General features: G+C 33.7%; 1 protein-coding gene across 1 annotated transcript in view; it reads right to left on the bottom strand.

Moving 5' to 3' along the window:
* LAMA2 (laminin subunit alpha 2) overlaps positions 1-26,278 on the bottom strand; it is a 576,405-nt gene that overhangs the window by 246,215 nt on the left and 303,912 nt on the right. Inside the window, exons 13-16 of the mRNA XM_081295188.1 lie at positions 21,353-21,454; positions 19,803-20,014; positions 8,975-9,086; positions 3,302-3,415 (exon numbers count right to left, since the gene is read on the bottom strand). Coding sequence (XP_081151314.1) covers positions 3,302-3,415; positions 8,975-9,086; positions 19,803-20,014; positions 21,353-21,454 — 540 coding nt within the window. The remainder of the gene's footprint in view (positions 1-3,301; positions 3,416-8,974; positions 9,087-19,802; positions 20,015-21,352; positions 21,455-26,278) is intronic.

The following is a 26,278-nucleotide window of genomic DNA, read 5'->3' as shown; positions in this document are numbered from 1 at the left end:
TTCATTAGTACTGAAGTTTATTTTAAGTCTAATAAGCACATGTAATTATAATTTTTCTACATGTTTACAAGGGTTCATAAGAACTCAAGGATGTACAGCCTTTATTTTTATCACCAACACCCAAATTTATGAAGGAAATAGGAAGAATATAAATTAATCTTGAGCACAGTAAAAGTTTATATGTTTTTATGACTGTTGGAACAGTCAGATCAGGTTAATGAAAATTCCACATTTTATTTATTTCCATAGGTTTAGAAATAAGATGAGTGTCAGTTTTGTTTAGTATATAGATTTAACAAAAACAACCAAATAAATGAAGATATATTTTGAACATTGCTTATTATAGTTTCTTAGGGGATATCAGATTTGTTTATTGAATGAAAAAAAATCTAAATCATAATCCATTCATTTAACTCGAACCTCCTATTTACATTCTCTGAAATAAAGAAGTAAAGTTGGGCTGGGGTCGTGGCTCAGTGGTAGAGCACTCGAATAGCATGTGTGAGGCACTGGGTTCAATTCTCAGCACTGCATATAAATAAATAAAAATTAAAAGAAAATGGAAGCTAAAGTTCATTACTTAAAGTTTTCAAGCTCTGAATACTCCATGTCATTGCTATCAACTACAAGTGAAAGGTATTTCTATAGTAACTGGTGATACTCGAAGACAGGTTTTCCTTTGAGCTATTTTAAATTATTTCTCAAATATATTTGACTTTTTAAAAGACAGTGTAACAATTAACTAACTTTGCTATTAACAGTTGTCTAACACAGTATATTAGGATGTTAAGGACAAAACCTAGAACAATTGAAAGAAAACTTTCTTTTGATTGGGCCTTCCTATCACCTCCTTCACTTTTTAAGTTTATCTTAACTTAGGTCTTACCAAATAATTGTTTGTTTTTTTGGAAAATTCTTTGCATGTTGTCATGTTAACAAAATTAAAATTCTGTCAACAACTTTAGAGTTTAAAAAATTCAATCATAAAATTAATTACAATTTAACTAGATTGAAAATGTAATTGTAAAACTCCACAGAAAATCTTGCATAACTCAGAGACCCTGCTTTTCTTTAACAACTGATTTAATGGAAAAATAAAGTTTCTTACACTTTGCATTTTTAGGTTTCAGTGAATAAAAATAAAATAATCTTCAAACAAGTATATTTGTAATTAAAACTATAAAATAGCATCACACAACCAATATAATCAACACTGAAAAACATGAAAGTTTCACTATGATAAGCCGGTTGTTTACAAGGGTGATTTGCTATAAAAGTGCCTTTCAAATGTTTGTTCCCATCACATATCATGAGAACAATGAGAAACATACCATCTTCCCATGTGGCTTTAAATGTTTCCTGGATCACATCATACTCTGAGTTAAAATGACTTTTTCCATATAGGTTCACATTATAGCAGTTGTCTGAATTTTTATTCTGATGTCAAAAATGTATTTCAGTTAATTTATAATCAGACAAGCTAAACTAAAATAAGTCTATAAGTTTCATAAATTATCTTTTAATGAAAGAAACAATTCCCCATGAATAATAAAAAAGCTGAAATATAAGATCAATTGAACAATAAAATGTAAGAATGCCTTAGTAATGCAATTATTCCAATATTTTTCTCCTTGTGGATCACATAAGCTTCAATTAAGATATTGACACTTAGATTTCAATACCATTTCAGAGAAAGAACACTTGAATGTCTCCAGAATATATCTTACCTGATCATTTACTTGCCAGCTACCTGGGAAAATCCAAGGAACAGGAGATTTTGTCTCCAAGATTCCTCTGTTATTTGAAGGTAGATTTCTATCTTCTTGTCCATTAAACAGCCAATAAAATAGGTTTTTTATAAGATCTCAGCTATCACTGCTTCCTCCCTAATTTCTCTCAAAATTACGCTGAAAGAAGCTATTTAATTCTAAAACAAATGTTTCATTCTTCAAAATATCATATCACCAAATTAACCAACAGCATGATTTCATTTTATTGTGATGAATTCAACTTGGGATATTACCTTAGGGAACATTATGAGTTTGGTATTGTGACATATTTATTTTTGCTTTTTTCTGGTAAGTAAAGCAAATCCACATTAGTTTCGAGCTGTATATTTCCTACTGCATGTTAATAAAGTGTTTAAAGGTAACTCAATATTTTTCCCAAGGTACGTTTTAAAAGACTGTGGTATAATTAAAATGAAAATCACTTAGTCTTTCTATTCGTAAAAATGCCATTTGAAAAATCTAGTGATCCACAAATTAAGTCTATCATGCTTTATACTGCAATGCAATTAAACAAAATCTTATATAGAGAAAACAGAAAGTACATCAATAAACCTAAATGCAAAATTACATTGAAACAAAAGCCCTGAGTTTTCATTTTGGATTTTTCCCAGAAGCTTTTAAATAGAAGAGAAAGGGGGGAAAATGAGCAAGAGAAAGAAAACATTAAGAATTACTGATAACATAGTCTGTCTTACATTCTGCAGGGAAATGAGAGTATGATATCCTCCTAAATTGGCACTGTTTCAAATTGTGTTTCTGCAAGACTAATGAAATGAGAAGTGTTGTTTCAAGCTTCATGCCATGTCAGACAATATAAAACTAACATGCCCTTGAGTTAATCAGAACGGCCTATTCAGAGTAATTCTCCAGTCCTAAGGCTTCTTAGAAGGATAGAAAGTGCTCTGCACTTTGCAGAGCTTATTTTCTTGTTAAAAGTATAGCCTTAATTGTAGAAGGAGAAACGACTCTAGTGAATATGTATTCCATATATTTATTATTTTTATCTATGCATGACACTTTGAATGTAGTTAAATGCTGAAAGTTTCAGATAAATATGCAAATGTCCTCATTTTCAATGTGAAAATAATAAATTATAAAAAAACCCCTGAATTATGTGTATTATAAAGGTTATCTTTTACACTTCTCCTATTATAGGGCTATACATAATTTCTTGTTTTAGAACAGTCTATTTTTGGTAGATTTATGGAAGGGAGTGAAATCACATATATTCATGTTAGAATATATATCCTAGTCATTAGTTATGCTCTATAATGATGTAGCTCTAACTCAATTCTTAGACTAATATAAATAAATACTTCCTAATAGTTACTAGGGAGATTACATATTCAAGAGTATTTTCAGCTTCTAATTTAGTTCAATATAAATATCGTTGTCAAACCACTTCTTTACTCAAGTGTTCAAGGTTCCAAAGGCAGCAACCAAACTGCGGCATTTGTTGAGTCAATTTTAGCTGTGTCAATCAGCATCCCCAGTGGAAAGACAGCACTTACCAGGCATTCTCCTGTAATGTCATCACAGGATTCTGCATGACCAAAGCATCGACATGGTTCACAGATGCCACCAAATATGGTGCCATTAACTCTTCTGTACCGAGGCCAACAAGACTGAAAGAAAGATAAATTTTGCATCAGTCTTGGTATTAAAAAAAAAAAAGAATTTTTTTTCTGATAATAGAAAATAACTTAGGTAGCAAACTCAGCAAATATGCTGTCAAAGGTAGCCACTATTGAAACATTGCTGTAGCACTATTATTCCTGACATTGGGACTTCGTACTGACCTTACTGTTATTGGCAGGTATGAGATTAGAGGAAGCGTTAGCATGGTGTCTCTTCTGAAATGGTAAAATAAAGCACAGATATAAAGAATTGAAATGTGACAGTCTCAAAGTAAATAGCACAGACAGGAAAATAGAAGGAAAAGTACTGAAAAAAAAAAAAGCAGCCAACATAAAAGGGTTCAGAGAATCTTAGCCTACTAGGGCACTCAACATCATCCCAAGTAATTTGACTTGGGAATAGCTCCCTTTTGCACACAGTCGCCACCCTCAACCCCTTCACATTCATAAAAATCTTTGAAATCATCTGCAAAACAGACAGCAGTTGCCTCCTACATTTGACAACATACACATTTGACTTTAATACATTTGTAATTTATATATTTCATTCCAAATTTCCTCCATCCTATAATGGTTTTTCAAATTTACCCAAAGTAGCTTGTGGTTTATTTACCATATATTCCCCTGATAGTTTATTTTATGGTATTATTATCCTATAATCTGGCTTATCTTCATTGTAGATTTCTTATATATGAAACAGTTTATGATATAAAACCAGAATTCCAATTATAACAGGATACTTGGGGTTTATATTTCCTATTTGTCAGTACCTGCTCTAAATCCACTCACTCTTAATTAAATTTTTATTCTCTGGGGATTTCTACAAACTGAAAGGTATCTAAATTCACTGTAAGGTAAGTATTGATGTCTTCTAGAAGCTTATGAGTCCATATAGTAATCACCTTTTGTGGGTTATAAACTGTATTTCTGGATGGTTAAATACAACACCATATATCACAAAAGGTCTTTTTTTTCCAGTTGAAAATAGAAATGAAAGAAACCACTGAAGTAATAAAGTATATAGAATTGTGTTGTGTATTGTTGGAAATGTTCTTCTGCCTTAGGATATGAGGACTCTTCAATTTGAACATCAATAACAGACACGTGAAAAAAAGGATCTGCAGATATTTCATATCTGAAAATAAAATAAAATCAACTTTCCTCTTATTTTGAGCAGTATGAAAGAGAAAGTGTGGACTTTCTGTTCCTTTCCAATAATTTCCCCCTGTTAAAATTTTGGTCTCCATAGATTTATTATGGAAGTGATGTTCTTCTATAATATAAATGTTTATAAACTGGTGAAGCTACCTATCCAGAAGGAGGTAAAGCTTATATCAAGAGAAGAGCGAGAGAACTGATAGGAGGTTTTTAGGGCAGATGTTTATAGAGATTTCCTTAACATATATTTTTAACATTTTAAAATGTAGCACTTGTATAACACCTTCATTTTTCAGATGCCCCAACTCCCTAGACCTTTTTCTTAATCAGTGAATTTACCCCTTTAGTCACAGAAAAAAAAAAAAAAAAAGAAAGCCATCAGAATCTATCTTTCCGATCCTAAGCCAACAAGAATGCACCTTTGTCTTCAGACATTCTTGCCAATTTCCCTCTGCAACAATAGAGGAGGTAATGCAGGATCCTTCCTCCTCTGAAGGAAATCTTACTCCACTTGTGTTCTTGATTCCAGGATCTTTTTGTCTTTTCAATATTCCCTCTCACTGCTCCATCAATAAAATCTTTGTTACTGGACCACTATCATCATCTCAGAAATATGACCCACTGCCTCCATCAAAAACTAACAGAAAAAAAACAAAATGGCAAAATCACTCTTTTAACCTTACACAACACTTTCTGTCACCTTTTTTTTTCTTTTCAGTAAAACTATTCTACACAATCTTTTCTTCCTCGATTGCCTTGCTCGCTTCATCCCATACTCATCTGTTTTGTGCTCACTCAATTAAAACTTCTCTTGTCCCTGCCACCATGTTCCATTTGACCAAACACAGTGCACAACTCTGTAACTGTATTTGGTCTGGGATCTTCTTATCATTCTGCCTGGCTGACTCTATTCTACCTTGAAAGTCTTCTCCCAACCTCTGCAACATCATGCTCCCTGAATTCATCTCCTTTCTCTTTACATTCTTCTCTGCTCTGACCCTACTTCTCATTGTCAGGAGCCCCTCAGGGTCTAGGTGAGGTTGCTTTTCTCTTTTTAATCACATTCTCTCTTGGTTAATTTATTTAGTCCCATAGTTTAATGCCTTCCAACCAGGCAGATAGATATGCTAAGTCCAAGACATGCATATTCTAAGGACACATTGACATCTACACTTCACAGTGTTTCCAAACCAAATATTTCTAAAATGGACTATTGATTCCCTCTTCACTCCAACCCAATTATTCCTCCAGAGTAGCCATTCCCAGCTCAATCAATGTCATCACATCCAGTTGTACAGTTTTTAGCTGGTAACCTATGACTCGTTGGTAAACTATTTCTTCTTCTCCCCCTGGCATGTAGAATACCAGTAAGTCCTATTGGTTCTCAAAACACATATATAATATGTTCTGTATTTGTACATGCCCTGCCAATAAATGAACACAAACTATTGTAATTTCTGTGTTCTATCTGTACTAGTGTATTAACTATTCTTCTTCCTACCAGTCACGCCATTCTACAGTGTGTTCTTTATGTTATAGTAATAATGATGTGACTATAGTATAAAGTCAAAAAATACAGTCAAAAAAACATAATTCAAGTCACGGCAACATCCTGCTTAAAGACCTCTATTGATTCTGCATGGCACTCAGAATAAAATCTTGATTCTTACCATGTGTGAACACCTCTGAATGGCCTGGCTCCCCCATTCACATTTTGGGCCACTCACCCCTGTGCTTACTAAACTGCAGCCAAACTTGCCTTCTTTCAGGTTCCTGCAGACTCCAAACTCTAGGCCACTTCCTCATAAGCTCTTTTTACTTCTCATTCTTTAACATGGTTTGATGTCACCACTTCAGAAAGCCTTTCATGGCAAACTTTATAAAGTAGTCTCTCCATCTTTGAATACTCTTTCTCTTCCTGTCTGATTTCATATGAAATCAGTCTCCTCCGGACCTTTGTGATGTGATGACATCCTGTTAATTTACCTAGCTTTTCAAAGACCATATCTGTACTCTTTATCACATTATCCTTCATGTCCTGGGTCTTGACTGCCTGAAATATATGCTTTATAAAATACTGAAGTAAAGTGAGAGTACAAACACTTGTATATAGAGATTCATATTAAGAGGAAACAGATTTGGCCTTAAAACTTTGTTTTTTTAGTATCCTATCGTGCTTTCATTTCCTCACCTATCAAGTAAAATGGATTATGATGGTACTAGGAAAATAAGAAAATATTTGAAAGTTTAAATGTAGAGCGATTTATAAGATGACAAGTAGAAATGAGAAGAAGAATTTTTTAAAAAAAAAAATAGCTTCTAAATCAACATTATAGTCCCAAATAAAGTCTCAAATAAATTTTTGGCCAGAGGTTCTTAGTAATCTATAATTAAGTAATGGGATGGTCTTTGTAGTTTACTCTGCTTTTAAGGGATCGCAGGATATTAATGATAACAAACCTAGTGACTGGCCTTCTGAACTAAGCTCAGTGAAAAAAGAAAACAACCTCAAGAAAGGACAGCATTGGGTGATATCAAGTCTAGGGACAGGAAGTTTTGATAAAGAACAGAAAAGATCATTAGAGGGTAAAAGAAACAAAATCAGAGAGGAACTCCAGAGTTCCAAAACTTATTGTCCCTTGATTAAACTAAGTTCATTTATGTGTCTCAAAGAAACTTTATTTATCAATTATTGTGTGACAAGTTCAAGGAAGCTTTATTTTTCTTCTTCCGCTCCTTTTTTTGTTCTCTTTTCCACACTTGCATGCTTCTCTCTTCCAATCCATGTGTTACTAATATTTAGCATCTCTCAGATACTTTCCAAGACATTTCTTTCCACTAGAGTAGCTCACCCTTTGAAGGATCCCCTGTTAACTGGTCCCTTAATGATACAGTGCTATGATCCAATTTTTCATAGGTATTTGTTCTGTCTCCCCAGATTGTTAGTTCTTCAAGAACAGAGATTGTGTTGTATACTCATTGACAATTTATACAGAGAAATTTACATAACTTATCAAATGTGTGCAGAATTTGTCAGAATATTTTCAAAGGGACAAAAGTAACATGAAATATAGCTGATTAAACCATTATAATATTAAGACAATTTTCTATTCTATAGGCATGTGGTCCATGCATAAAAGATGATGAATTAAAATGAGAATGATGTGGGTATGTATTAAAGCAAGAAGAGAAATAAGGTATTTATTATTATTACTGAAATAGGAATTTAAATTTCCAAAAGGAGTTGAAAATAAAAGCTGAAAGACTTGTTATAAAAAAAAGTGTCTTCAAATAAAACATAGATTTTATATCTGCAATCAAATAGGGCTGGACATAGATAGTTTAAATCCATGATTTTTTTTCCTTTCTTCAAAAATTTTGGAAAAACAAGTACTATAATGAATTACCTTTAGTTTTATTTCTAGATAGGTAAATCTGCCCAGTTAAAGAAAACACATTTGTCATGAATACGACTGTAAGGTCTGAGCACTCTCTGGAAGCACATATTATTTTAAAGTATGAGGGAACTCACAAAGCAGTGCCTATAGTATTTCTATAAATGGTGTAATAGGTAAGTGTTCTGAACTGGAACATCCTGATGCACTCAAATGATTCCTTAAAGGTATCATTTTAAAGACTTTAAGCTCTTATTTATCTTGAAGGCATTCCCTTTGGCAGGGAATTCATGTTTACATTTTTGACCAGGTTTCAAGTAAAATCAATTTTCAAACTACCTCAGAGAAAATACATAGAAGTAAATAAAATTGCTCTCTTAAAAAGATATACTGTGGTATTAAGTAAGAAACATTAATTTTATTTTAAATCTGGAATTTTGAGACAACAACTAATTTCTGAAACTTATATATTAAACAAATAAAAAAAATGGTAAAGAATTTCCTAGAGCAAGGTATTTGTTCCATGAATTATGTTCTTGACATTCTGAAGATTGCAAGCTTCAGATGGTTGTGACTTGGTTGTATTCTCAGGAAGTAGAGTAAAAGAGGTATATATAGGATTTAAAAATGGGAAAATAAAAAGAAACAAGTACTAAATTCTGGATAACTACTGAAATGAAAATGAAAAAAAAAAACACTTTGAAATATTATTCTGCTGCCATCCAGCATGCAACTGATTGAACAGGAAAGAAATATTTATGGAAACATCATATTTTTCAGTTATAGTAAGAAAAAATGTCTCAAAAGGAACCAATTTCATGATGGCATTATGTGGTTAATACTTTTTGGACAAGTCTTGACTTTTTAGTAGAATTTTGTTCCTTCTTTAAGTAATACATGATTATTTGTGCAATTATTAGCAAAGAACTCCTGTATTCAGAATAGTATCTGAAGGAGCTTATATTGCATGGAGAATATATTTTTACAAACTTACTTCACAAGAGGAGCCACTATACCCTGGTGGACACTGACAGATTTCCACAGCAGCTGCAACACTTCCATCAGTAGGATATGGGACAGCAGATTCAAGCTTCACAGAGCTCAACCTGAGAAGTGGGGAAACGGATACTAAGTAAATACACAATCTCTTCGGCATTATGGCATTATATTGGCTAAAGAACATGTATAGCAACTATAATACAAATATGAGAAAATCATCCATTGGAAGAAAGCAAATGAATATCCATAACTTGAAGCTGTCATGCATTATATAGTTAGCCTTCACTATCCATGGCTCCACATCTGTGTATTCAACTAGCTGTGGATTGAAAATATTTGGGAAAACTGAACCTGTACTGAAAATGTACAGACTTTTGTCATTGTCATCCCTAAACAATATACTAGAAAAACTGCTCATATAGCAACTACATGTAATCAAGTGTTAATTTAAACTGTATAGCAAAATTGCATGGGTCATATGCAGACTCTGCATCATTTGATATGGGGACTAAGCATACAGGGATTTGGGTAGAATCCATCACCTGAGGATACTGAGGAACAGCTCTATTAGGTAAGGCCTACTCAGCTATAAATGCTGACAATCATCACAACCATCAAATACTGAAAAGATATGAGAATGTTCTTCCTTATTTATTGGTTCTTAGCTTTGTGTGTTTTGGGGTAGGGGAAGGGGAGGGGTCCCAGGGATTAGACCCAGTGGTGCTTAACTCAGCTCCTTTTTAAAAAATATTTTATTTAGAGATAAGTTTTTGCTAAGTTACTTAGGCTTGGTAAATTCTTAAGGCTTGCTTTGAACTCGCAGTCTTCCTCCCTCAGCCTCCTGAGAGGCTGGGATTATTGCATAGCCACTGTGCCTGGCTGCTATATATTTTCATTTTCTTTCTATGAAGGCTAAAAAAAAAACAGTTTAAAATCATATAATTTAAGTGATTTTTAAAATAGAATACATTAATTCCCATGACTGTTTGAAGTAGAAAAACAGGGGACAGTATTAATCTTAAATTTTAGTTTTTAAATTGAAAGAAAAAGTGGAATGAATTTTGGTTTCTTTTCTTCATAGATAAACCCATGTTGTAGTAGGTATAAGTGAAACTTTCTCAAATGCTCAGTAGAGCTAGTTAGCACTATTCTTAAACTATTTTTGGTGTAAATTAAATCACTGTTCTCTGTATGTATGAATTTTATTTTACTGATACTTTTATACCATTTGGTGATGTTAGCCAAGTGACTTGGCATCACTTATTATTTGAGAGAAAAGCTGGTAAAGTGATTAAATAAAAAAAATACCAATTCTTGATATTATAGTAATTATGAAATACTAGACACACAATTAACATATTTTCACTGATTGTTGAAACACGGTAAAAATGACTACATAAGTAGTAATGAAAATACTACCTGAACTATTTGTAAACCCAAATCATTTAACAAATTTTAAATAAACTCTAAGAGGGCAAAACTAATGATTACTTAGAGCAATTAGGCAAGAGAAAGAAACAAAGTGCATAAATAGGAAGAGTGGATGTCTAATTATCCCTGTTTGCAGGTGATATGATATTATGCATAAAAACCCCTCAAGATTCCATCAGAAGCCTATTAGAAATGATAAATTCAGTATATATAGAAAATCAACATAAAAATCAGTATCATTTTTATATATCATAATGAAATTATTGAGAAAGAAATCCCATTCATAATAGCTTGAAAAATTCCCTAAGAATAAATATAACTAAGGAAGTTAAAGACCTCTCCAATGAACATTATAAGACATTGATGAGAAAATATTGAATAAGGCACACAAAAAATGTACCTTTGGTGTTCATTGACTACAAGGATTAATATTGTTAAAATGTCCACGCTATCCAAAGCAACTTATAGATTCAATGCAATTTCCATCAAAAACACCAATAACATTTTTCATGGAACTAGAAAAAACAAAATCCCAAAATTCATATGAAAACACAAAACACTGTGCATAGTAAAAGCAATTTTAAACAAAAAAGAAGAAAGCTGGAGGCATCACAATACTTGATTCCAAGACATACTACAGAGTCACAGTAACCAAATCATTAGCATAAGAATAGACACAGACCAATGAAGGAACAGAGAGATTCCAGAAGTAAACCCATGCACTAGAGCCAACAGACAGTTGACAAAGGTGCTAAAAATGGACACTGGAGGAAGGAGAGCCTCTGCAAAAGTGGTGCTGGGAAAACGGGATATCCTTATGCAGAAAAGGACTGAAACTTGAACACTATTTCTCATCATTTACAAAAATTAACTCGAGTAGATCAAAGACCTAAGAATAAGTCCTGAAACTATTAAAATATTAGAAAAAAAAAAAAACAGGGGAAACAGTTACAGACAGTGGTATATACAATGGCTTTTTTGGATATTACCACAAATGCACAGGAAACAAAAGCAAAAGTAGATAAATGGGATCACATCAAACTAAAATCGTGCTCAGCAAAGGAAACAACTGAGTGAAGAAACAACCTACAGAAATGACATCCTAACAAAAATATATGCTAACTACTCATCTGGTTAATATCTAAAATACATAAGGATCTCATCTCCCAAAAACATAATGATGAATAAACAAATAATCCAATTTAAATGGGGAAGTTATCTAAGCAGATATTTCTCAAAAGAATTAACACAAATGTCCAAAAAGTTTATGGAAAAAAAATGCTCAATATCATTACTCATCAGAGAAATGCAAATTAATACTACAACTAGCTATCATATCACCCTAGTCAGAATGGTTATTATAAGAAAATAAAAAACAAAAAATTCAGGCAAGAATGTAGAGGAAAAAAAGAAGCCCTTATATATCATTCATAGGAATGTAAATGAGTAGAGACATTGTGGGGAACAGTTGGGAAGTTCCTCAAAAGACTAAAAATAGATCTACCATATGATCCAGCTATTCCATTTCTGGGTATATACAAAGGAAATGAAATAAACATACCAAAGAGATACTGCACCCTCACATTTACTGTGGCATTATTCACATGGTTAAAATATGAAATCAATTTAGGTGCCCATCTATGGGTCAATGGATTTAAAATGTGTGGTATATGTACACAATGGCAGATCATTTAGTCAAAAAAAAAAAAAAAGAATGAAAGCTTTCATCTTTAGTAAAATGGGTAGATTGGAAGGACACTATATTAAGTGACATAAGCTGAACACAGAAAGTTAGGTCCCACATATTCTCTCTCATATGTGGAATTTAAAAAATATATGAAAATTGACCTGAATATAGAATAGTGATTATTAGCGGTAAGGGAAGGGGATGTATAAGAGGAGGCTGCATCTCATCATGATATGCTCTATGTTTTGACATATTACACTGAGGACTGGGGCTGTAGCTCAGTGGCAGAGCACCTGCCTCGGACATCTGAGTCACTGGGTTCGATCCTCAGCACCACATATAAATAAATAAATATATTTTAAAAAAAGAAATATTACACTGAACCTCATTAATGTAAATAGTTAGTACAGGTTAGACAAAAAAATTAAAAATTAATAATGTAACAGTGAATCCTAACCCCCAACATGACAATATTAACACATGGGGCCTTTGGGAGGAAATTCAGTCCTGAGGTCAGAGCCCACATGGCATTAGTGGCTTTATAAGAAACTCCAATAGCATTTCTTGCCCTATTTCCAGTATGTAAGGATACAATAAAAAGAGCGCAGGCTGCTATCTGGAAGAGGGCTCTCAGCAGAGCCTGACTGTGCTGTCACCCTGATCTCAGACTTCCAGAGCATTGACAAATAAACTTCTATGTTTACAAGCAAAAAATCAACCAAATGAATTAAAAAAAAAAAAACCCTAAATGACCTGTGTTGATTCACAATAATAAACTTTGTTTTTTAAAATGATTGATAGATTTTTATAAGACATAATATGGCACCCTTTAGCCATAAGAAAATTTCAGCTGCTCTTGCTAGGGCATTCTGAATTTCTTACTCAAGAGATTTTTATTAATCAGGGATTTACATGTAAACCAAGAGTTTGCTGGATGTAGGAATGTATGCTGTAGCCAATCCAGAGAGCAAAGCTATAGGGCTCATGACAAGGTTTAAACGTTATTTTCAAAAGTGACAACCTTCAACAACATTGTAAACTTTTCAACAAGTTGCTAAAATCTTTATTGGCTTTACTTCCACTTTACTAATCCTAGACACTGATATTACTTTGGAATTTGTATGAGTTCATTATGATCAAGAAGCAGAAAAGGAGAGGGAACTGAAATCTTAAAAAAAAAAATAGGCAGCTGGATGAAATCTTCTCTGTGCTGAGTGACAGCTGGTGCCTTGTAAAAACCAGGGCATTATCTTTAACGGCAGATGAACTCATCCAGCATTATTTCTTGGATGCTGTCTTTTCTAGGGGCACAGCTTAGACATCCTGATAGAAGGTCCTCAACAGGTAGGCATTAAAAATCGCCATCATACAGTGTTCATGTTACATGGGTCATTTGAAAAATCACTAAATGATCTTCCCCTCACCAAGCAGCCTTGTGCACAATGGCATGCAGTGTCTTAGGCATTTCTTCCTCTTTTTATTATCTGAGGTGGAATTCACACAACAAAATGAACTCTTAAAGTGTGCAATTCTGCATCATTTAGTACATTCACAATGCTGTGCAACTACTACCTCTGTCTAGATCGGAAACATTTTCATCAGCCTCAAAGAAAACCTCATGCAAATTAAGTAGCCACTGTCTCTTCCCTTCTTCCTCCAACCTCTGTCAGCTATCAATCTGCTTCTATCACTGTGAATTTACTAATTCTGGATATTTCATATTAACAGTATCAAGCAATATGTGACCCTGGTGTCTGATTATTTTCTCTTAGCCTGTTTTGAAGTCTATTCTAGCATGGTATATACATGCAACAATATATGACTCAGATGCTTGAGTCATATACTGTTGCATGTATATACTATATTTTGTTTACCCATTTTTCTGTTGATGGATTTTTGTGTTGTTTCCACCTTTTGGCTGCTATGAGTATTCACGAACAGATTAATATATTAATTGTTTATCAAGCAATAGATTGTCACAGTGCACTAATTAGCAGGTTGATTGATTGCACATAGATAAAATCCTAGGATTTCGCATATAAAACTGATATACAAAACTTAAAGGAAGAGCATTGGAAGTTTCCAGGTAGAAGAATGAGCAATTGACCGCTTTAAGAAACAATTTAAAATATAAAGATACAAAAACAAAAATATTTTCTGCGAACTGCCAAATTTCATTTGTCTTTTGAACAACAGATGTTCCTCTCCTTAATTTGTATAGCCATTTTGAGCTATGAGAAATTTCAACACTCAAACATCTTTCCCAGTAATATTCCACATTAGTATTCACTGAGTAGTCCCAGCGTTCATTAGGTTCTGCTATTTGTTAAATGGGATTTTAATGCGTTTAACAGTTTTAAGTGTTACTCATGAAGAAGGCTGCAGTTTATTCTTTTTCCCCTTCAATACGGTCATTTTATTTTCTTGTTACCAGCCTGCATTCATTTAAATACGAAATGTTGGCAGTAATAAAGTACTAAATTTTGGAGATGCATGAGCTGTTAAAGATTTGTCAACTAAGTCAAATCTTTAGCTATCGTTTCTTATTTTTATTTTTATGACTTGAAAGTGCAGATAAGACAACAGATGAAGAGAAAAGACATGATTATGTAAGCTATTATGAAAAATACTGAAATCATATCAGAAACATTGTCCTTGTACTACCTTAGTATATTTTTGATTTACTACACATCCCACCAGAATTAGACGTAGTGTAGTTATACTACACTAAAACAACCAGCACCACCAGAAAACATCACATTTTGAAATAACAGAAAGACCTTTGGTCTTACAATTTTTTTCTTTTACCTTTCCACTCTCCTTTTTACATTGAAGGACTCTATTTTATCCCACTTAAAACAATGTTACATTGGGTTAACTATCATAAGTATTTTATTGCTATTGAAGTGTTTTTGTCAAAACCTAAGATGCGGATTCAGAATTTCTTTAGTCTCTATGTGATGGAAATTGTGCAAGGTACTGCTCAATTAGAAGAGCCTAGTAATTTTTACTGCATTCGTAAAGAGGCAACGAAATCACTCAGTGTTTCAGTCAATGTCTGATACAGCCATCTGGAAAAGGGGCATATATTCTCTCCAAACATTTTCAACTCTATATCAAGTAGGAGAAGTAAATGATAAAATCTGATACTACTGTAGACATCTACCAAGTCTATATTAAATGCTAATGTATAGATTCATCTCTTCCTCCTTAGTCCTAGCAATCTACACTATATTCACTTTGTACAGTTTAATTATCATTAATGTGCATATCCGCCTTCCCTACTAGACTACACCTTCTTTGAACTCAATGATCATTTACACATCTTTTTATCCTTGTAGCTTAGCTTAGAACTTGCACATATTAATAATTATTACTTAAATTTGTGTCTACTATCTTCAGTGTGTTATAATGGGTGCTTAAAAGACATTTACATATCAATACTCTCAATGTAAAAATCACATTTTCCCTTCAAATTTACAAATGAAGAAACTAAAGCTCAGAGGAATAAAGTGCCTTGTACAACATGTATAGTTAGTGAGCAGTGCAGCCCAGATCCAAACCTGAGTGAGACTCCAAAACCAGGGGCCTCCTTGTTACCCTACATTGCTTACCAACACATGTTGAGTAACATGTCTGGTGTTTTATAGACATGATTTTCTCACTTAATCTTCAGTGTTGGAAGTTAGATATTATTTTTTACCATTTTACTGGAGTGAGAACTGAATAGGTACATGTAGAAGATGCTCTATAAAAATGTTTGCAGACTGAATCCAGTATTTACAGGGTAGCACTGGGAAGTAATTAAAGATAACAGGAGAAAGCATGTAGGAGTTCAAATGCTGCTTGTACCTCTTACCCACTGCCTGATACCAAGTGAGTTGCATAAAAGTTTTTAAGTTCTAGAGTCTTTATCGGTATACTTTCTTTAAAATGTGGTTGCCTGGATTATTATTGTAAAAAATTGGAAGCATACTATGCATCTATCAATTCTTTTTCTATAAACAAAATGTCTTAGTTTACAAGAATTGTTCTAGATTATTTATTGTCTAAATTTTGTCTAACCATTCTCAGCTCATAACCCCTAAACTTTAAAAGTTATGTGAATAAATATTGCCTTTGAAAGATTCGGTATTCATTTTTAAGCAATAAAGACATATGAGGTAAATCATGATAAAGTCATGATGAGATCCATTACACTGTGGTAACAACTACAAGTTCTCAGCGATACTTCAGGCCTGCAGAGGATTTTACAAGAGCTAACCTTTGTTCAACAACCATAAGATCAAAACAACCAGGCTGCTGACCTCCTTGTGCTGTCAGTGTTTCAGGTTGTTTGATCATCTGTTGCTGAATAAGTGCCAGAGAGTCTCACACTGGCAATTCAATGTTTTTCCTCTAGGAAAAATTTATATATATATATATATATATATATGGAAAAGAATGTCAGTAAGAACAAAAATAATTGTGGAAATTGATTCTGCCTTATTCTGGGTGTCTCCAAGTCTTAATGGTATTCGGAGAAAAATGCTCTCCCTTGGGATGAGGTGGGTCAGGTGGGCATTCTTCATATCTGTGTGTTGATCTTCCACTATCAAACCACTTCAGCATCTCTCTAATTCCTTTTTCAAAGTGACATTTTGAAATTGACAGAACAATTGTCCTCCTCCTTCTTTCAGAAATGAAGCGATTTAAACTGTGCATGGTGGCGAATGCCTGTTATCCCAGCAACTTGGGAGGCTGCAGCAGTAGGATCACAAGATTGAGGGTAGCCTCAGCAGCATAGTTAGGACCCGTCTCAAAATATAAAGGGCTAGGGGTGTGGCTCAGTGGTTGTTTACCCCCAGCTTCAATCCCAAGTTACAAGAAGAAGAAAAGAAGAAGGAGGAGAAGGAGGAGAAAGAGGAGGGAAGAGGAGGAGGAGGAAGAGGAGGAAGAGAAGGAGGAAGAGGAGGAGGAGGAGGAGGCGGGGGCAAGCAACTTAAGTACAAAGAGGTCAAAGCCATACTTACTTACACAATTATTACATAACTGAGTTGAAAACAAAAGTCAAAATCCTTGACCTGCAGCCCAGGTTTCTACTATACAATTCTACCTGACTACAGAATCAGACAGATCTAAGCCCATTTGCTGAGAGAACTATCATGGGAGTAAGTCCTCCTTAAATAAGCCTAAACATGAGTTTCTGTTGTGATAGCTTCAATTTACTCATGCTTGCACACAAACAGTACACCAAGTCAGAAGCCTACTGTGCAAGACAAGTTGAATCAATTCAGGTGATGTTTTACAAATATGACTCAATCTACTAGTAGATCAGAGATAAATAAAATATAACAAGCTTACTGACTTGGGATTCATGCTGACTTTCAGCTCACCTGAAGTGGGGAGGAATTTCAAATCTAAATTGGCTTTTACTTCTTGAACCACAGTGCTTTAGTAATAAAGGTGGCGGCAAGCAGTCACCTTCTTGGATTTGTTCCTATGTCTGTTCACATAGCCATGGTCTGTGAATGTGTCCTGCATATACAGGGATACCTCAGAAAGCTTCAAATAAAACCAGTGATTTTAAGAAGGGTAGACACTGAAACTGTTTGACATAAATCAGGGAGAAGTGTCTTTGGATTAACTAGCCTGAGAAACAATGTTGACAAAAATAAATAAGCCCCCTAGCCAGTTTTTGTCAATTTGGTTGTCATTCATTTTAAAAGCTAGAGGACTCATCTCTTTTGTACTGTTTGAACATCATGACAATCTCTATTTACTAAATGGGAAAAACATAATTAATTCCTAAGTGCAGCTTCTCATCTTTATGGCACTTTAACCCTGCTTCTAGCAGAATTGGCTATGCAAAAGAGGTACATTGTTTGGCAATGGTTTTGTTTATGAATCTGCAGTTTCCTCCTTTGGGAAATGGTAATGATGATTATACTTTGCTAAAATGTTACAAGTGAAAGACAAACTAGGCAGCACAAGCAAATAATGCTAGGTGGTATCTGAAATAAAATACCTAATATTGGAGACATTTCTTTGATTAAGGGTCTATCAGTTGTCAGTGTGGGGTCAAACTTGATCATCTAACTGAATCTGATTCAAAAGTAAGATGCTATGATATCTTATGCTATTTGTTATCTGCATAGAACAGGAAAAAAGAAAGAGCTCATTCGTATATAATTTAAGTTAAAATTCTGTCACAATTTTAAAAAGGGAAAACACAGCACCCTACAGTCAGTCAGATATGGGTATTTTTGTGTCAAGCCAGGGCACTCTCATTTAAAAGAAAAAAAAAACATGGAGAAAAAGAAAGAGCTAATCTTTGAAAATGTTCTAGGTAATGGGCACTTTATGTAATTATCACATATTATTGTCACAGCAACCCTGAAAACAGGAATTATTATCTGCACATTACAATTAAAATTGAGGTTCTACAAACCCCAATCTCTTGCCATATGCACACAACAAGCAAGAGAGCTTGCCGAATTCCTACTCATTTTGGCTCTAAAATCCACACTCTTTCTTCTTATACTATGGGGCCATTATAATTTTACAATGGTTTGTACAGGGATGGGTGGTTATTTAAGTAAAGAGGCTTGCGTTTTTTATTACAAACAACATACTAATAAGACAGAAACTAGTTAATTAAGTTATGAAGGAAAATATTTTACAAACCACTTTCTAAACATGAGTACCCTGAAATTGTATCTTTTTGGATTCCTACTATCTGAGCCATCATAAAGGTGACTTTACATTTTAGTATAGCATGTCTCAACCTTGGAGTCATTATTTATTACATATTCTGGCAGAATTGTAAAGGAAACATCAATGATCTGATTTTTTTTTCTAAGATAAATTATTTGTGATATTTAAAATTTTAAAGGGCTCATGAACTTCTTTCAGAAAACCAATGCTTACTCTTATCTTGTATTTGAAGGAACAGACCTAGAGATTTTTTTCCCCCTTGTACTGGGGATTGAACTCAGGGGTACTTAACCACTGAGCCACTTCCTCTGTCATTATTCATTTATTTTTATATTTTATTTAGAGACACTGAGTTGCTTAGGGCCTTGCTAAGTTATTGAGGCTGGCTTTGAATTCGTGATCTTCCTGCCTCAGCCTCCCAAGCCTCTGGGATTACAGGCATGTGCCACCACATCTGGCTAAATGTAGAGGTTTTAAAATTCACTTTTTGTTTGTTTGTTTGTTTGGTGTGTGTGTGTGTGTGTGTGTGTGTGTGTGTGTGTGTGTGTGTCTGTTTTGCAGAACAAATTATAGGAATTCATTAAAGCAAAGCAAAACAAAGCTCCCGTAGCTGTGAGGGGTATCAAAAAGATTGATGGGGAGCTGCTATTGTCTAGGGATTCATGTGGTACAGTTGAAGGTGACTTTTAATCTCACTGGCTACCAGTTAGAGGAAGAGAGCTTCTAGCCCAGTACCAGGTAAGACACCCAGTATCTTGAGACAACCATGCAACCTCTGTCCAATCAAGATATTGTTCACAATTTATTTCCTTTTTTAAAAGAAGTTGTAGCTCCAGATCATGCAAACCCCAGTTTTGGTAAGATGTTATTTGTAAGCTTCGCACAAAGAGTTTGTTATTTGTGTTGGCCTGATCAAGGAAGTTGCCTCAAGCCCCTTCACTTTTCTTGCATATGCATGTTTGCCCCAAGGTAAATGTGGGGACTTGGAAGGTGCAGTTCCTGATTTTACCTGAAGATGGCATCCATCCCAAAGTTGTATGTGATTTGTATGAGAACTCTCTTCATATTCACAAGCACTGTCATAAAATCCTTTCTACTAACTGGAAAATTTGTGCCATGTATGGTAAATGACTCTTCTTTAAGTGCTAACATGCTGACATGTTCTTCAGATGGTTGAAGATACACCTCTTCTTGGGTTGTGCTGATTCTCAAGCCATTTCCCTAAGGAGGGTAAAAAGTATATCAAGATAAGATTGATAACCAGGCAAAAAAAAGTAAAACAAAAAAAATCTGTATTTGGATTATTTATCCTATAGATTATTATCAGTAGGTTTTGAATTTCAGGTTGGCTTTCCTTGTTGTTCCATGCATTTTCAGAACACATGAATTTAAATATTGGCTTTCACCAGATGCACTGCAAAGTATAAGGGTCTTGGTTTTGTATGATCCCACTTCCCTCATGAACTAAAATAACAGATAGCTGGCAAGGCCTAAGCATGCATGTGATTATAGGCATTCTGATTTTACACACGAACACAAAAATTATATATTTCAAAAATATTAGTTGATGGTAAATACAATAGAGAAGGAAGCTTTACTTAATTAAGCTATTCGTGTAAAGGACTTCTTTGTACATAAGTAAAACAAATAAAAAAGGTCTATATATAATGATTACAGTAGGAGACTGGCATCATAATAAGGAATATAGATTGACCTTGAACATTTAGGTTGTATTAGTTCATTCATATTAATGACACATAACTTCTTAATATCTATCTAACTAAAATTCAGACCACTTCATCAATTCTGAAAAATATTCATTTAGAGGAAAAAAATCTGTCATTCTGTCATTGATCCACATGTTTGAAATGTTTAAGGGAAAGAATAACAGAGGCTGTTTACTAACAGGGGCTAACGTGACTTCTACCTTTCGAAATCATCAATGGGAATGCATGTGCATGCCTTTGAGTATGTGTGACTATGGGGCAAGGGTCAACATAACTGAAAAGGGAAGGGAACACTTCTAGGATTACTCTTGGTTTCCAGCATTTAGGAATTGACTACAAACATCCAAACCCTGAAAGCAGTTTCTCCTATGTTTCATACCTAAATTGGGATTTCAAAGTCAAGCTTTAACTGTAGCCTATAGCTAAATGAATTGGTTTCATTTTTTTTCACTTACTTATGACTAATATAAACAAGGAAATAGTAAAATCTATGTGGAAGCAAGGGGAGATGGAAAATTTATATAAACTATATAAATCAGCTTTCACCTAAACACTGTCATCAGAAACATGATCATCATACTCTAAATTTAAATTTATAAGTCGGGTCCAAAGGTTTCCATTATTATTAGAACCCAGTGAATATATTTAGTTTTCTAGATATGTCCTCAGAGTGAGACATAGGAATTACATCCCCCCCAAAAAAATTTCTAAGATTGTTTTTTCTTTAGAATTATGTAAATTACTTTCAAACCAACCACGTAAAAAGAGCCTGAGTAACCTGAAATGACATATGGTGTTCTAGGGTTACAAAGCAATGTGCTTAGTACACTACCTCTAAGAGGACCCTCAGCTGGAGAACATACTCTGTATCTTCTTCCTCTTCCTCGAGGTCATATGAGATGGTAAATGTCAACTGTCCTCCTACGGCTGGGAGCTACAAGAGAGGAGATGCATAATCATTATGGCACAGGAGATGGGCTATTAAATCATATTTTATTTATATTTTTAAATAATTTTATTTTTCTATAGGGCAGTATTTGGAAGAAGCAGAAATCACCAGAGAACAGAGTGTCGATGACAGACATTTCTTTAGGAGTAACCTTTAAACGAAACCTTACCCATCAACTATAAGCCTGACATAAATATAAATTCATGTACTGTTTCCCCCAGTGTGGCAGGATTGTTGTACAGGTTAAGTTCCATGAAACCAAACACAGCCCTTTCTGTCATCTTCTTGGTCTGTAGTATGAGCTTTTTAATTCCCAAACAAATAAGGATCATTGTCAAAATTAGAAGATTTCTATCCATTTTCTATCCACTGTCTTTGGGTCTTATGCAGCCAATGAGGATCTCTCTCCATTTGAAGGGCATTTTACAAAGACCAAAAGCTAGATGAGCTTTTGTTGTTGGTCAAAGGAAAATAAAAATTAGCACACGGGATGGGGTTGTAGCTCAGTGGTAGAGTGCTTGCCTAGCATGTGTGAGGCACTGGGTTAGATTCTCGGCACCACATATAAATAAAAAAAGGTACATTGAGAACTAAAAAATAAAAATAAAATAAAATAAAAAGATTAGCACCAAAATTTATATTAAAATGCAATCAAAATTGCCTAAGAAGGTATACTTACCTTGTCAAACAAATAAGTTAGTTTGAATGAAGGTTATTATTCCCTTTTCATTAAACAAATTTATTTCCTTCTAACATGCAAGCCAAGCCTCGTACAATAAGTGCTGGAGGTTTATATTTTCTGTCATTGAGAGTAACCTTGCAGAAACTTAGCAAAAAAAAAAAAAGGAATGCAATATCATTTATAGGACAGGAATCAAAATTGGAGCTGTGAGTGACAGATTCAATGCTAATGCTGCACTTCTTATTTTAAAAATTCTACTCTAGCCTTGTAAATAAAGACATTCATAAAACAAAGTTGATGATTTGTATTCTGCTGTTTGCTCTTTGCTGACATGCAGAGACCCAGCTTTGCAGCCCTTGGCTCTCTGTGGCCCTTCATGGCAGACTCTGACCAGAAAGCAATTCCTGGACAGGCACTGGATAGAGTAGGAGGAGTCCTGATTCCTTTCAGAGTTGTTCCATTGGGACTGCACATAGCTTGCTATGGCTGATTAAACAGGATTTTAAATTGTAGCTCTGCAGTGTCTTCTAAGAGCTCATTACATGGTGTTCTAGAAGGAACAGAATTTCTGAAAACTTTTATTTCCCTACTCCACTGAGAAATGGTCCCACTTTAATGTCTTTTCACATATAAAATAATAAATATCTGCCTGGACTATAGCACTTGGCATTATTGTGAGTAATGAGGGGTGAATATATATAAAAGGCTTTGGGTTCTATTAAAAAAGCATCCAAAATTTTACAGAGCATGCTTGTTCAAATCAGCCAGACATTTTCTCAATAAGAGGAATCCAAAAAGGCAGCAGAAAAAGAAAATGTTTTATATTTTTCAGAGGACTGGACTACTTAGAATTTTCTAAATTAATTAAATTATTCAGTCAGAGGTAGACCTTGTTTGGGAAGAACATTGAAATATAGGTCTGAAACATTCCAAAATATTTTGGGCTTCCAAACATATTTTGATTATTTAAAATTTGCATTACATTATTTTTATTGAATATGCTTATCTAAAATTTAAAAATCATATTAACTAAGAAATTCCTACAGAAAACCAAAGATAAAGAATTTTGAATTAAAGGTAATATTTTATTTTGCTAATAAAAGCCAAAATGTATATAATTTGAACATTCAGTTTTAAGACTTATATGAAACAAAAAAGTTCACTTATACTATTTGATTTTTAATATACTTTATATACCTACTTGAAATATTTATAAAGTCTCATAACACATATATAATATGAGAGAGGAAAGGAAAGGAGTAATGGAGAAAAGAACTAAATTAATATATAAGAAAAGAAGTGTCTCATGCAGGTCAGTGATAATGTAAAATACAAGTAAGAAGTAGGCCCTCTATTCACTCTAATAGTAATGAAAAATTATGCTTTCACTCATACTTTATAAACCAATGTATTGCAAATTCTTTCAGGCATTTTGATAGTCATATTTTGGAATTAATAGAACATTTTTTGAATCACCTAAAATTTTTCACAAGTTAATCCAATTTACATCCTGCTAAATTTTGTGAAAGACAGATTGTTTTAAACATGTGTATGGTACTGTTACCAGATATTCTTCCCCATGGTAAAAGTACCAATTTATAGAGTATTAGAATCATTGTTTTTTTCCTTAACTCTAAAGGTGCATATTTATAACCATATCTGCATAACTACTTAGCCAAATACTGATTTCAGTAATTTTTAGAAAGGATGGCTTAAGATATTATCCTACAATTTAGAGATTGTATCCCTAGGAATAGCTCATTCTCAAAGTTTTTTGTTGTTGTTGTTGTTGTTGTTTGTTTTAGTTTTCCTACAAATCTGTAAAGCAAACTCTTCGTAAGAAGTGACATCAAGCATTTCCTAATGTTGCCACTGAATGTGTTTCCTTCAAAGAGTACATACTATTGTGTGGGACACTATAATGAGTCAATTTTAAGAAAAAACTTCTCTTCAGAGGAATATTGATTTTTGGTGGGAAAGCTCTGGGAATATTCAGTCTATGTTATCCTTTCCTATACCTTTGAATGAAGACTGTTCTCCATTTCTCCAGTCCTCCATATTCCAGATGTCACCTTTGTTAGACTGTTCCTTTCCCTTGCTTCCACAATCTCTTATAGACCTTTCCGTATCCTAACCCTCACTCTCTTCATCAAATTGAATGTGCACCAGAGTGCAGATCATCAGTTAGCTTCAATTTCTCTTCTAGCTATTATCCATACTTATTTATTAGTTTATTGTCAATCTTGGACACATGAAGTATGGCATTATTTTTTTTTATTTTCTATCTATCCATCCTTTCTTATTTCATCTCCTGAATCCAGCTGTCCATTTCAATGGAGTAGTGCTCCATTGAAAGAGTATCTTGATATGCCATTTATAAACTATATAGCAACCATTAATGACCGCTTTTAAAATTTTATTTGTAACTGAGATAATAGTTGTGCATTTTTGTGGGGTACAATGTGAGGTTTTGATAAATGCAAACATCAGTCAATCATCAAAGCATACTCATTATCTCATACATCTATCATCTCTTTGTGGTAAGGACATTTATATTCCCTCTTCTAGCTATTTTGAAATAATCAGAGCAATATTGTTAACGATAGTCACCCTATCATGCAACAGAACACCAGAGCCCACTCCACTGGGTAACTGTGTACTCATTGGTCAATTTATAACTGTTCCTTTCTCTTTCCTCCTCTTTCCAGACTCTGGTAACAACAATCTACTAACTATATGACATCAGGTCCTTTAAATTTTACACGAATGCTATCATGTATTATTTATCTTTCTGTGCCTGGCTTATTTTACTTAAAAAAATGTCCTCTAGGTTTATCCATGTTGCTGGAAATGATGGGATTTCATTTTATAAATGGCTGAATTGTATTCCATTGTGTATATGCATCACTTTACCCACTCATTTTTGATGAATGCTCATTTTTGATGAATACTTAGGTTGAATCCCTATCTTGGCTATTGAGGATAGTGCTGCAATAAACATAAGAGTGAAGATATCTTTTTACATAGAGTGATTTCATTTCCTTTGGATATATATACCCAATAGTGGGATTGCTATATCATCTGGTAGTTCCATATTTAATGATTTGCAGAATATACTTACTGTTTTCCATAATATCTCCACTAATTTACATTACCACTAACAGTGTATCAGAGTTTTTCTTTTTGTGCAGCCACTATCATATTTTTTTGTTGTTGTTTTTTGTTTTTTTTGACAACAGCAATTCTAGTTGGGGTAAAGCAATATCTCATTGTGATTTTTCATTTGTATTTCCTGCTGATGAATGATGTTGAACATTTTTTTACATATTTGTCCATATGTCTTCTTTTAGGAAATAACCTATTCAGGTCTTTTGTCCATTTTTAATGGATTAATTGGAGGGTTTGTCTGTTAGTTTTCTTTTTGTTTGGTCTTATACTATTGAGTTGTTTGAGTTTCTTATACACTTTGGACATTGATACTTTGACAGATGTATAGTTGCAAATATTTTCTGCCATTCTGTAGGTTATCTCTTGACTGTTTCATTTCCTGTACAGAAAATTCATACTTTGGTGTAATATCATTTGTCAATTTTTGCTTTGTTTGCTTTGAGGTCTTATCCAAACACATCCTTGCCTGACCAATGTCAGAGAATATTTTCTAGTCGTTTTACCATTTCTGGACTTAAATTGTTTGATATATTTTAAACTGATGTTTGTTGGGTGGTAAGACAGAGGGGCCTAACTTCATTCTTTTGCATATGGTTATCTGGTTTTCCTAGCACCAGCTGTTGAAGATATTGTCGTTTTTCTCTCCATTGTGAATTCTTAGCACCTTTTTCAAAAAATGATTTGGCTGATCATAAGTATGTAAAAACTACCTTTGTCTTTTCCATTCAGTTACATTGGTTTATATTTATGTTAGTATCATGCTGTTTTAGTTACTACAGTTGAGTGCTATATTTTGAGGTATTATTCCTTTTGTTTAATTCTATTCTTAATCTTATATGACATGCAATAGTTCTTAAGATTTTTTTATTCCTTTGTCATCCATTACACTGAACTTCCTCATATTATTTTCCTTGTGTTGGACACAGCCATGCCTTATTTAAATACATTTTTAAAAAATT

The sequence above is a fragment of the Spermophilus citellus genome (assembly GCF_964194105.1).
Source record: "Spermophilus citellus genome assembly, chromosome: 5".
In the NCBI taxonomy this organism is placed as follows: domain Eukaryota; kingdom Metazoa; phylum Chordata; class Mammalia; order Rodentia; family Sciuridae; genus Spermophilus; species Spermophilus citellus.
This window is presented reverse-complemented; position numbering and strand designations above follow the sequence as displayed.